At 50.5% G+C, this 11,674-nt stretch overlaps 1 protein-coding gene and 1 pseudogene across 1 annotated transcript; both read right to left on the reverse strand.

The window, feature by feature from the left end:
* Positions 1–775: 775 nt before the first annotated feature.
* Positions 776–2,158, reverse strand: RETN (resistin). The gene is made up of 4 exons (XM_017880067.1): positions 2,068–2,158; positions 1,744–1,871; positions 1,291–1,368; positions 776–1,007 (listed from the first exon to the last, which is right to left on the reverse strand). The coding sequence occupies exons 2-4, from the start codon at positions 1,859–1,861 to the stop codon at positions 877–879; spliced, it is 327 nt and encodes a 108-aa protein (XP_017735556.1). The 5' UTR covers positions 1,862–1,871; positions 2,068–2,158; the 3' UTR covers positions 776–876.
* A 2,506-nt stretch (positions 2,159–4,664) lies between these two features.
* Positions 4,665–11,674, reverse strand: part of LOC108534587 (ubiquitin-40S ribosomal protein S27a pseudogene) — a 13,975-nt pseudogene continuing 6,965 nt past the window's right edge.

An 11,674-nucleotide genomic window follows, 5' to 3' on the forward strand; every position in this document is an offset into this window, starting at 1 on the left:
GGAGGAGGGGAGGGGAGGGAAGAGGAGGAGAGGGAAAGGGAGGGGAGGAGAGGGAAAGGGAGGGAAAGGGAGGGGAGGGGAGGGGAGAGGAAGGGAAGGGGAGAAACGAAACCCTGGGGAGATCTAGGAGCAGACAAGTCCCCTGCTCTGTGTTTTCATAATCTAGTGTCCAGGAGGGGGTAAGCACCCTGTGTGTCTCTGGTTGTAACTAACTACTCACAACTGCACTTGCCTGTGTGAAAACGTGAACTTGTGATGACACGTGACATCAGGTAACTCAACTTTGCCTGTGCCTTGGGGGTTCCTCCTTGCAGGTAGGTAGTGAGGGGTACATGTTCCAGCTCTGGGCTGAGACATGATTCAGGGGCCTACCCTGACCTGGGACTCCTGGAGTCTTGGGGCCCTGGAGGGTCCCGTCCACTGCCCAGACTGACACAGGTCCTAGATGAAGCCTCATTATGAGGACAGGGGGAAAATGACCCAGCCACTTCCTGGGGAGGTCGGAGACCCCAGAGTGAGCTTCAAGGTAGCCTCAAAGGTGAGAAGTCCCCTCTTGAAGGCGGCCATGAGCCTTGGGTGGGTGGGGACGTCACTAGAAGAAGCTCAGGCCCTATTTTCGGAAGAAGCAGTTGGAGACCCCATAGGAGGAAGGGGGATGGGGCGGTAGAAAGTCGCGGTCTCCCCGCCCCCTCCAGCAACTGCGCGCCCCACTCTTCTTGGAGACGCTAGATCAGTCCCTCCGGACCTACTAAAGAAACCACGCAGGGCTCAGATCCGCTCCATCATCATCATCTCCAGGTTTATTTCCAGCTTCCCCCCAATCCGTCCGGACCTGTAACCACCTCCGCCTGCGCTGTGCGCGCGCTGCGCGCGACCTCAGGGCTGCAGACGACAGCAGCGCGCTCCGGTCCAGTCCATGCCCGCGCACTGGCAGTGACATGTGGTCTCGGCGCGCACATCCCACGAGCCACAGGCGGAGCCACAAGTGCAACCGGTGACGGCGAAACCTGCAGCCCGGAGCAGAGGAGCTTGGACTCTGAGCTGGGAGGCTGAGGGTGGGAGAGGGGGGCTGGGGATGCGGACGGCTGGAGGCTCCAATCACGGAGTGGGCACTGGAGGCAGGGAGTGAGGGTGGACACCAGTGTCCAGATGGTGGGCAGAGAAGGCTGGGAGTCAGGACGAGGATCCTAGGGGAGTAGAGGCTAGACATGGGGAACGTGGTGGGGAGGCGGCATTCCCAGGGGACTTGGAACAGAGATGGGCGCCTGGACAACAGGCTTCTGCACTCACCTCGGGGGCAAGTAGCCAGGTCCCCCCTGGAGGTGACGCTCTGGCACTCCAGGCCAATGCTCCTTATTGCCCTAAATACTGGGGGGCAGGAGGGAAGGAGAGAGGAGGGGCTGTGAGGCCAAACGGCCCCTCCCCCATCCTCCTGCTACTTTCCTCCTGTTCGTTTGGAGCTAGATACCGGCATAGGAGCTCACTGGCTTCCAGGACCCTGTCTTGAGTTGGGTGTTTTGGAGTAAGGGAAGGTTTAGGGTGAGAGCGGGGATTGGGTTTGGAGCTGTAGATAAGGTGAGAACAGTCGGAGGGGTTAAGAGTGGAGCTGGGGTTGAATTTGTGATCTGGTTGGATTTGAGGATGAGATTTGGTGAGCGCTGGGGCTGGGTTGGAGTCAGGTCTGTGCCAGGAATCGGTGAGGTCTCTGAGAACCTTGGGGAGCTTGCCTCTGGGGGTCCTCACCTAGGGAGCTGGCGCTCTCCTGAATCTTCTCACTGATGGCTTCTTCCATGGAGCACAGGGTCTTGCTAGACACCAGCAGCCCCAGGACAGGGAAGAGGAGGAGACAGAGAGCTTTCATCCTGCAGGCGCTGAAAGAAGGAACCAAGAGACCCACAGCTGGCTCAGCCCTGCCCACGTGGGGAGGATCTGGCCCCTGGAGGGAGTGGGATCTGGACCCCGTCCCCGGACCCCTGTCCCCCACCGTGGGGTTGGGGATGGAGGCTCAGCTTTGACCGCAGCCTCCCCGCTGGTGCCATGGCAAGGCCAGGAGCAGCTGTCACTTACCCTCTCGGTGGACTCAGCTAACCAAATCTGGCACACGAATTCTTGCACCGCAGCTCTTTCTTTGAGGCCTCTGGGGGTGGGGCTTCCTGTCTTGGCTAATAAGTCCCAGGGCCCCCAACCCTCCGGTCCCACATCCGGGACCAAGAGGAAGCCCCTGAGCAGACCATAAGGGCTGGAGGAGGGAGGGAGCCTCTCCACTTCCAATAGGGCCTCCCTCTTCATGTCCAGAGACTGGTCAGGAGGTGGTGCCCCAGGGATAACGCCAGGGGCTGTGGTCTGAGGAACAACTAGAGAAGCAGTTTTGCATGCAAGGTGGCTGATGCAAACATGACAAAAATAATGTCTCTTGCTGGGCATGGTGGGGACAAGCACTTGTATTCCCAGCTACTCAGGAGGCTGAGGTGAGAGAATCGCTTGAGCCTAGGAGTTCGAAGCTACAGTGAGCTATGATCACACCACTGCACTCCAGCCTGGGCAACAGAGCAAGACCACTTCTCTAAAATAGTAATAATAATTATGTCCCTGGGTGAGAATGACATACCACATTCATACCCAAATGCCTATTAGCAATAGAACTGGTAAATAAAATCATGGTTTATGGCCGGTGGCTCATGTCTGTAATCCCAGCACTTTGGGAGGCCAAGGCAGGCAGCTCACTTGAGGTCTGGAGTTTGAAACCAACCTGGCCAACATGATGGAATCCTGTCTCCATTAGACATACAAAAATTAACTGGGCATGGTGGTGTGTGCCTGTAATCCCAGCTACTTGGGAGACTGAGGGAGGAGAATCACTTGAACCGGGAGGCAGAGGTTGCAGCGAGCCGAGATCACACCCCTGCGCTCCATCCTGGATGACTAGCTTGGGCAACATAGCAAGACACCATCTCAAAACAAAGAAAGAAAATCACGGTTCGGCCGGGCGCGGTGGCTCACGCCTGTAATCCCAGCACTTTGGGAGGCCGAGGCGGGCGGATCACAAGGTCAGGAGATCGAGACCATCTTGGCTAACACGGTGAAGCCCTGTCTCTACTAAAATACAAAAAATTAGCCGGGGTGGTGGCGGGCACCTGTAGTCCCAGCTCCTCAGGAGGCTGAGGCAGGAGAATGGCGTGAACCTGGGAGGCGGAGCTTGCAGTGAGCAGAGATTGCGCCACTGCACTCCAGCCTGGGCGACACAGCGAGACTCCGTCTCAAAAAAAAAAAAAAATCATAGTTTATTCCATCAATGGCATCACCTACAACAGAAGTTGGAAAGCCATTGCCTGTGGGCCCAGGTCCAGCTCATGTTTCTTCTTGAACCACCCATGAGCTAGGAACGGTTATTACATTTTTGTTTGTTCTTTGTCTCCAATACAATGGGATTTTTTTGTGGTAAAATACACATAACGTACAATTTATCGTTATAAGTTTTTTTTTTTTCTTGAGATGGAGTCTCGCTCCGTCGCCCAGGCTGGAGTGCAGTGGCGCGATCTTGGCTCACTGCAAGCTCCGCCTCCTGGGTTCATGCCATTCTCCTGCCTTAGCCTCCCCAGTAGCTGGGACTCCAAGAGCCCGCCACCACACCCAGCTAATTTTTTGTATTTTTTTTTTAGTAGAGATGGGGTTTCACTGTGTTAGCCAGGATGGTCTCGATCTCCTGACCTTGTGATCCATCCACCTCAGCCTCTCAAAGTGCTAGGATTACAAGCTTGAGCCACCATGCCCGGCCTTTTTTTATTTTTGAAACGGGGTCTTGCTTTGTTGACCAAGCTAGTCTCAGACTCCTGGCTTCAAGTAATCCTCCCACCTTGGACTCCCCAGTAGCTGAGGCTACAGGTATGCACCATCTTGTTCCATTTTAACCCTTGCTTTTGTTTGTTTATTTGTTTCAGAGTCTCACTCTGTTGTCCAGGCTGGAGTACAGTGGCTCGATCTTGGCTCACTGCAACCTCCACCACCTGGGTTCAAACAATTCTCCTGCCTCAGCCTCCCAAGTAGCTGGAATTACAGGCGTGCACCACCACACCCAGCTAATTTTTTGTATTTTTAGTAGAGATGGGGTTTCACCATGTTGGCCAGGCTGGTCTCAAACTCCTGACCTCAAGTGATCTGCCCGCCTCAGACTCCCAAAGTGCCGGGATTACAGGTGTGAGCCACCATGCCTGGCCTATTTTAACCATTTTTCAGTGCACAATTCTGTGGCAATAACCACATTCATGTTGTTGGGTAGCCACCACCGCCATCCATCTCCAGAACTTTCTCCTCTTTCCAAACTGAAACTCGGTCCCCATGAAACACTCACTCCCTATCCCGTTCCCCAGCCCCTGGCTCCCTCCGTCCTTCTTTCTGTCTCTATGGATCTGACGACTCTAGGGACCTCCTAGGAGTGGAATCACATAGTGTTTGTCCTTTTGTATCTGCTTATTTCACTGAGCATAATATCCCCAAGGTTCATCCATGCTGCAGCCTGAGTCAGAACTGTTTTCCTTTTCACGGCTGCATCATATTCCCTTGTGTGGATGAACCACGTTGTGTTCATCCATTCACCCATCAATGAACACGGGTTGCTTTCCGGCTTTTGTTTCGTTTTTTGTTTGTTTGTTTGTTCATATCTTTTGTTAATTCATACAGTACTTGTCTTGTGGTTTGTTGAAGCAGTAAGTCAGACAACATTTGCCACAATCATGTCTGTCAAAGTGGCTTGCCATAAACACTCCAGCACCACATTCATCAGAAGGGCAACCTGGACAAAGGTGACTAATTTTGCCATTCTCATCCACCTTATAATATTTCAGGACAGCCAGCTTCACCTTCTTTCTCTTATGCTTATTCTTCTTGCATGTAAGACTTCTTCTTCTGGCTGGGCGCAGTGGCTCACGCCTGTAATCCCAGCTCTTTGGGAGACCGAGGCAGGTGGATCACGAGGTCAGGAGTTCAAGACCAGTCTGGCCAACATAGTGAAACCCCATCTCTACTAAAAATACAAAAATTAGCTGGGCATGGTAGCATGTGCCTGTAATCCCAGCTACTTGGGAGGCTGAGGCAGGAGAATTGCTTGAACCGGGACCTGGAAGGCAGAGGTTGTAGTGAGCCAAGATGGCACCACTGCACTCCAGCCTGAGCTACAGAGCGAGACTCTGTAAAAGAAAAAAAAAGACTTCTTCTTCCTTTCCTCAGCACCACCACGAATTCTCAACACAAAAGGAGACTCCTTTTGAATGTTGTAGTCAGACAAAGTACATCCATCTTCCAGTTGCTTGCCAACAAAGATCAGTCTTTGCTGATTAGGAGGAATTCCTTCCTTACCCCGGATCTTGGCTTTTCCATCTTCTACCGTATCCGAGGGTTCAGCCTCGAGGGTGATGGTCTTTCCTGTAAGGGTTTTCAGGAAAAATCTGCATTTTGGTGGCGGCTCCACTGCAGACAGCGGATCGAAAATGTTTTGGGGTTTTCTTTTGTTTTTTGTTTTTTTTTGAGACGGAGTTGCGCTCTCGTCACCCAGGCTGGAGTACAAGTGGCACGATCTTGGCTCACTGCAACCTCCGACTCCCAGGTTCAAGCGATTCTCCTGCCTCAGCCTCCTGAGTAGCTGGGATTACAGGCACCCACCACCACACCTGGATAATTTTTTCTTTTTCTTTTTTTTTTTTTCAGTAGAGATGGGGTTTCGCCATGTTGGCCAGGCTGGTCTCAAACTCCTGACCTCAGGTGATCTGCCTGCCTCGGCCCCCCAAAGTCCTGGGATTACATGCTTGAGCCAGTGTGCCTGGCCTGCTTCTGCCTTTTGGCTATTGTGAATAATGCTGCTATGAACATAGATGTGCAAATATCTGTTTGCAGTTCCTGCTTTCAATTCTTCTGGGCATATGCCCAGGAGTAGTACTGCCTGATCATATGGTAATTCTATGTTTAACTTTTTGAGGCACTGCCAATTTTCACATTTTTAAACCATAGGAAAAAAAAAAAGTTTTGTTTTTTTTTTAAAGACAAAATCTGGGTCGGGCGCAGTGGCTCACGCCTGTAATCCCAGCACTTTGGGAGGCCGAGACAGGCGGATCACGAGGTCAGAAGATCGGGACCATCCTGGCTAACACTGTGAAACCCCGTCTCTACTTAAAAAAAAAAAAAAAAAAATACAAAAAAAATTAGCCGGGCGTGGCGGTGGGCGCCAGTAGTCCCAGCTCCTTGGGAGGCTGAGTCAGGAGAATGGCGTGAACCCGGGAGGCAGAACTTGCCGTGAGCCGAGATCGCGCCACTGCACTCCAGCCTGGGCGACAGAGCGAGACTCCGTCTCAAAAAAAAAAAAACAAAAAAAAAAAAACAAGGATGGCAGCATGGGCAACATGGTGAAACCCATCTCTACGAAAAAATTACAAAATTTAGCCAGGCATCATATTGTGCATCTGTGGTCCCAGCTACTCAGGAGGCTGAGGCTGGAGGATGACTTGAGCCTGGGAGGTTGAGGCTGCAGTGAGCTATGATTGTGCCACTGGACTCCAGCCTAGGTGACAGACCAAGACCCTGTCTCAAAATAATAATAGTAACAATAGGCTGGGCGTGGTGGTTCATGCCTGTAATCCCAGCACGTTGGGAGGCCGAAGAGGGCGGATCACTTGAAGTCAGGAGTTTAAGATCAGCCTGCCAACAGGGTGAAACCCTGTCTGTACTAAAAATACAAAAATTAGGCCAGGTGCAGTGGCTCATGCCTAGTTCCAGCACTTTGGGAGGCTGAGACAGGTGGATCACTTGAGGTCAGGAGCTCAAGACCAGCCTGGCCGACATGGCGAAACCCCTTCTCTACTAAGAATGCAAAAATTAGCCAGACCTGCTCGCTTGAACCCAGCAGGCGGAGGTTGCAGTGAGCTGACATCGTGCTACCGCACTTCAGCCCTGAGCAAAAGAGCGAGACTCTGTCTCAAAAAAAAAAAAAAAAAAAAATTAAAATACAAAAATTAGCCAGGTGTAGCAGCAGGTGCCTGTAATCCCAGCTACTCGGGATGCTGAGGGAGGAGCATTGCTTAAACCAAGAGGTGGAGGTTGCAGTGAGCCAAAATCATGCTACTGCACTCCAGGCTGGGCAACAGAGACCCCGTCTCAAAATAATAATAATAACAATAACAATAATAATAAATGAAATATGAACCAAACTAACTTATGCTGTTGGAAATGAGGATGGAAGTGTCTGGGGAATCAGAGATAGTGGTGATAAAAGAGTACCAGGAAGGCCCCTGGTGAGGGGGGAGTTTTGTAAAAATGTTGAGCTGTAACTCTCATTTGCACAATTTTCTCTATGTATTTATATATCAGTCAACATGATGCATGTGTATTAAATCCCTGTGTAAATACAAGGGTGCACACAGGTTCAAAGTGTGGGCAATATTTATTGAGCAACTACTATGTTCCACATACTGTGTTAAACACCATGCATACAGTAGGAAGCAGAGGGATGCTGCCCTTCCCTGGGATGAGTTGGCCCTTGACAGTCAGGGGAAGGCAGACACCAACAGAACAGCAATAAAAAGGCCGGGCGCTAGGCCGGGCACGGTGGCTCACACCTGTAATCCCAGCCCTTTGGGAGGCTGAGGCAGGCGGATCACCTAAGGTGGGGAGTTCAAGACCAGCCTAACCAACATGGAGAAACCCCTTTTCTACTAAAAATACAAAATTAGCCAGGAGTGGTGGCACACCAGGTGGGTAGCTGTAATCCCAGTTACTCGGGATGCTGAGGCAGGAGAATTGCTTGAACCCGGGAGGCGGAGATTGTGGTGAGCCAAGGTCACGCCATTGCTTTCCAGCCTGGGCAACAAAACAAAACTCCATCTCAAAAAAAAAAAAAAAAAAAAAAAAGTCCAGGCACTGTGGCTCACACCTGTAATCCCAGTGCTTTAGAAGACCGAGGTGGGTGGATTGCTTGAGCCCAGGAGTTCAAGACCAGCCTGGCCAACACAGTGAGACCCCCTTCTGTACAAAACATAAGAAAACATCAGGCAGGCATGGTGGTGCCTTTCTGTAGTACCAGCTACTCAGGAGGCTGAGGCAGAAGGACCACTTGAGTCCAGGAGTTGGAGGCTGCAGTGAGCTATGATTGCACCACTGCATTCCAGCCTGGACAACAGAGCAAGACCCCATCTCTAAAAAAAACCAAAAAACAAAAAAACAAGGCCAAACACCAATAGAATGCTCGATCAGCCATCAGCCTCAAGGACCACTCCATCTCCCAAGGAGAGGAACCCATTTCCATGAGAACCTCGGACCTAACAATCAGCCCCACATAGGGGAATCCAGAAAGTATTTTGGGGGGAGGAAAAGATGTCTGAGGGGAGGGTGGAGGATGCACAAGGGTTAAACAGGAGAGGCAATTAGGGAGGGCCTTCTGGGTGGAGGGAGAGGACTGTGTGTTCCAAGGCCCCGAGGCAGAATGGAGTGTGTGCATTTAGAGGAACTGAAAGCAAATTTGTGGGATGGGGAATCTGGAGGGGAAAAGCGAATTCCACAGGCTGCCTGTCTCTTCTGGTCCTAGCAAGAACTTTCAAGTCCATTTTTGTCCTGATATTTCCCCAAGCTCAAGTCCCAGCTCATCCTGCCTCCTTGAAGACATGACTTCTATCTCTTCTTGAGCTACTCTTTGACACACCCTGGACAAAGGGTAGCTTGGAAAGAGAGAGAAACCATGTTATTGCCAGGTGCAGTGGCTCATGCCTGTCATCCTTGTGCTTTAGGAGGTTGAGACAGGAGGATCGCTTGAGGCCAGGAGCTCGAGACCAGCCTGGACAACATAACAAGACCCCATCTCTACAAAGATAAAAGGAAAAAAAGCCAGACTCAGTGGTTCACGCCCATAATCCCAGCAGTTTGGGAGGCCAAGATGGGCAGATCACCTGAGGTCAGAAGTTCAAGACCGGCCTGGCCAACATGGCGAAACCCCGTCTCTACTAAAAATACAAAAATTAGATGGGCGTGGTGGCACATGCCTGTAATCCCAGCTACTCGGGAGACTGAGACAGGAAAATTGCTTGAACCCGGGAGGTGGAGGTTTCAGCGAGCTGAGATTGCACCACTGCACTCCAGCCTGGGTGACAGGGTGAGCCTCGGTCTAAATAAATAAATAAATAAACATTGGGGGAAAAAAATTAGCTGGGTGTGGTGGTCCATGCTGGTAGTCCCAGCTACTGAAGAGGCTGGGGTGTGAGGATCACTTGAGCCCAGAAAGGCTGAGACTGCAGTAAGCTATGATGGCATCACTGCACTCCAGCCTGGGCAACAAAGCAAGATCCCATCTCAAAAAAAAAAGAAAAAGAAAAATCATTTTTTGAGAGCTCTGATTTTCAACTCCTTTGGTCTCAGAACTCTTCGGGTAAAACCTTTTGGGCAGCTGTGATTACAGATTGAGGAGAAAGCAGAAAGCAGGGTAGGCGTGGAACCCCTAGGGTTCCCTAGGAACCCAGTTTGAAAATTCTTGGTTCTGTAGCAGGAAAAGGCAATCTGTCCCTTAATTCTCTTCTAAAACATAAAATCCTTTAACCTCCTCTGATTTCTACCAGTAAAACTGAGCTCTACTGACCTCAATTTTGTACCTAATGCCATCTAATAAAATCCCAGGAACAGTGATTTTTGAAAAATCCGTTTTGTTGATGTGTAATTTACATACAGTCGAATGTGCCTATCTTATGTGTTTGGTTCGATGCATTGTTTTTCTTTTTCAACCTTAAAAAATTTTTTTTGAGACAGGGTCTCACTCTATTGCCCAGGCTGGCGTGAAGTGACACAATCTCCGTTCACTGCAACCTTCACCTCCCGGGTTCAAGCGATTCTCCTGCCTCATCCCCCTGAGTCTCTGGGACCACAGGCATGTGCCACTACACCCAGCTAATTTTTGTATTTTTAGTAGAGACAGGATTTCGTCATGTTGACCAGGCTGGTCTCGAACTCTCCATCTCAAGTAATCTACCCACTTTGGCCTCCCAAAGTGCTGGAACCACAGGCACACACCACCACGCCCAACTAATTTTTGTATTTTTCATGGAGATGGGGTTTCATCATGTTGCCCAGGTTGGTCTCAAGTTCCTGGCCTCAAGTGATCCGCCTGCCTCAGCCTCCCAAAGTGCTGGAATTACAGGCATGAGCCACCATGCCCAGCCCTCTTTATCAACTTTTATTTTTTATTATTATTATTTTTATTTTTCAAGACAGAGTCTCTCTCTGTTGCCCAGGCTGGAGTGCAGAGGTGTGATCTTGGCTCACTGCAACCTCCATCTCCCGAGTTCAAGCGATTCTCATGCCTCAGCCTCCCAAGTAGCTGGGATTACAGGTGCCCGCCACCACACCCAGCTAATCTTTGCAATTTTAGTAGAGACAGGGTTTCACCGTGTTGCCCAGGCTGATCTCAAACTCCTGGCCTCAAAGCAATCTGTCCGCCTTGGCCTCCCAAAGTGCTAGGATTACAGGTGAGAGCCGCTGCGCCCGGGACCCTCTTAAGCAACTTTTATTTTAGATTCAGGGATACCTGTGCCAGTTTCCTACCTGAGTATATTGCATGATGCTGAGGTTTGTGGTATGAGCGATTCTGTCACCCAGATGGTGAGCTCAGTATTTAACAGTTAGTTTTTCAACCCTCATGCCTCTTTTTCTCACCCCTCCCTGGTAATCCCCAGTGTCCATTATTGCTGCCTTTATGTCCATGAGTACCTGAAGTTTAGATCCCACTTATAAGTGAGAACAGGAAGTCTTTGGTCTGCTGTCACTGAGTTTGATGCATTTTGACAAATGTGTGTCTACCTGCCTGCTGCACGTTTTGTTTTTCCCAAGAATTGTTTTCTAAAAATCAGGTTTGATTAAGGTGGCATTTATAGGCACTAAAATTCTGCACACAGTCTTGTAACCATCACCACCAAATACGTATTTATTTATTTCTTGTTATTTTTTAGAGATGCTGTCTCACTCTGTCTCCATCTCCCACGCTGGAGTGCAGCGGTACCATCGGAGCTTGCTGCATCCTCCAACTCCTGGGCTCAAGCGATCCTCCTGCCTCAGCCTCCTGAGTAGCTGGGACTACAGGCACCCACCGCCACCCCCAGTTAATTCAAAAAATTGATTCCTGTTTGTAGAGACAGAGTCTCATAGGTTGCCAGGATCCTTGCTTTTTGACCTCCCAAAGTGCAGAGATTACAGGCATACACCACTAATGCCGGGCCAAATATTTGTAATTTAAATTAAAGTTAGGCTGGGCGTGGTGGCTCACTCCTGTAACCTAGCACTTTGGGATGCCAAGGGGGGAAGTTCACCTGAGGTCAGGAGTTCCAGACCAGCCTGGCCAACATGGTGAAACCCCGTCTTAATTAAATATATAAAAATGGCCGGGCGCGGTGGCTCAAGCCTGTAATCCCAGCACTTTGGGAGGCCGAGACGGGTGGATCACGAGGTCAGGAGATCAAGACCATCCTGGCTAACACGGTGAAACCCTGTCTCTACTAAAACATACAAAAAACTAGCCGGGCAAGGTGGCAGGCGCCTGTAGTCCCAGCTGCTCGGGAGTCTGAGGCAGGTGAATGGCGTGAACCCGGGAGGCGGAGCTTGCAGTGAGCTGAGATCTGGCCACTGCACTCCAGCCTGGGTGACAGAACGAGACTCC

Source organism: Rhinopithecus bieti, unplaced genomic scaffold, assembly GCF_001698545.2.
Source record: "Rhinopithecus bieti isolate Rb0 unplaced genomic scaffold, ASM169854v2 scaffold_10589, whole genome shotgun sequence".
NCBI classification, from domain to species: Eukaryota; Metazoa; Chordata; class Mammalia; order Primates; family Cercopithecidae; genus Rhinopithecus; species Rhinopithecus bieti.

Excerpts from the sequence above, each read along its gene's own strand:
- RETN (XM_017880067.1), bottom strand. The coding sequence starts at position 1,861 with ATGAAAGCTCTCTGTCTCCTCCTCTTCCCTGTCCTGGGGCTGCTGGTG. Across the intron at positions 1,369-1,743 it reads GGAGAGCGCCAGCTCCCTAG|TATTTAGGGCAATAAGGAGC; the intron begins GTGAGGACCCCC and ends CCTGCCCCCCAG. Across the intron at positions 1,008-1,290 it reads CCTGGCTACTTGCCCCCGAG|GTTTCGCCGTCACCGGTTGC; the intron begins GTGAGTGCAGAA and ends TCCGGGCTGCAG.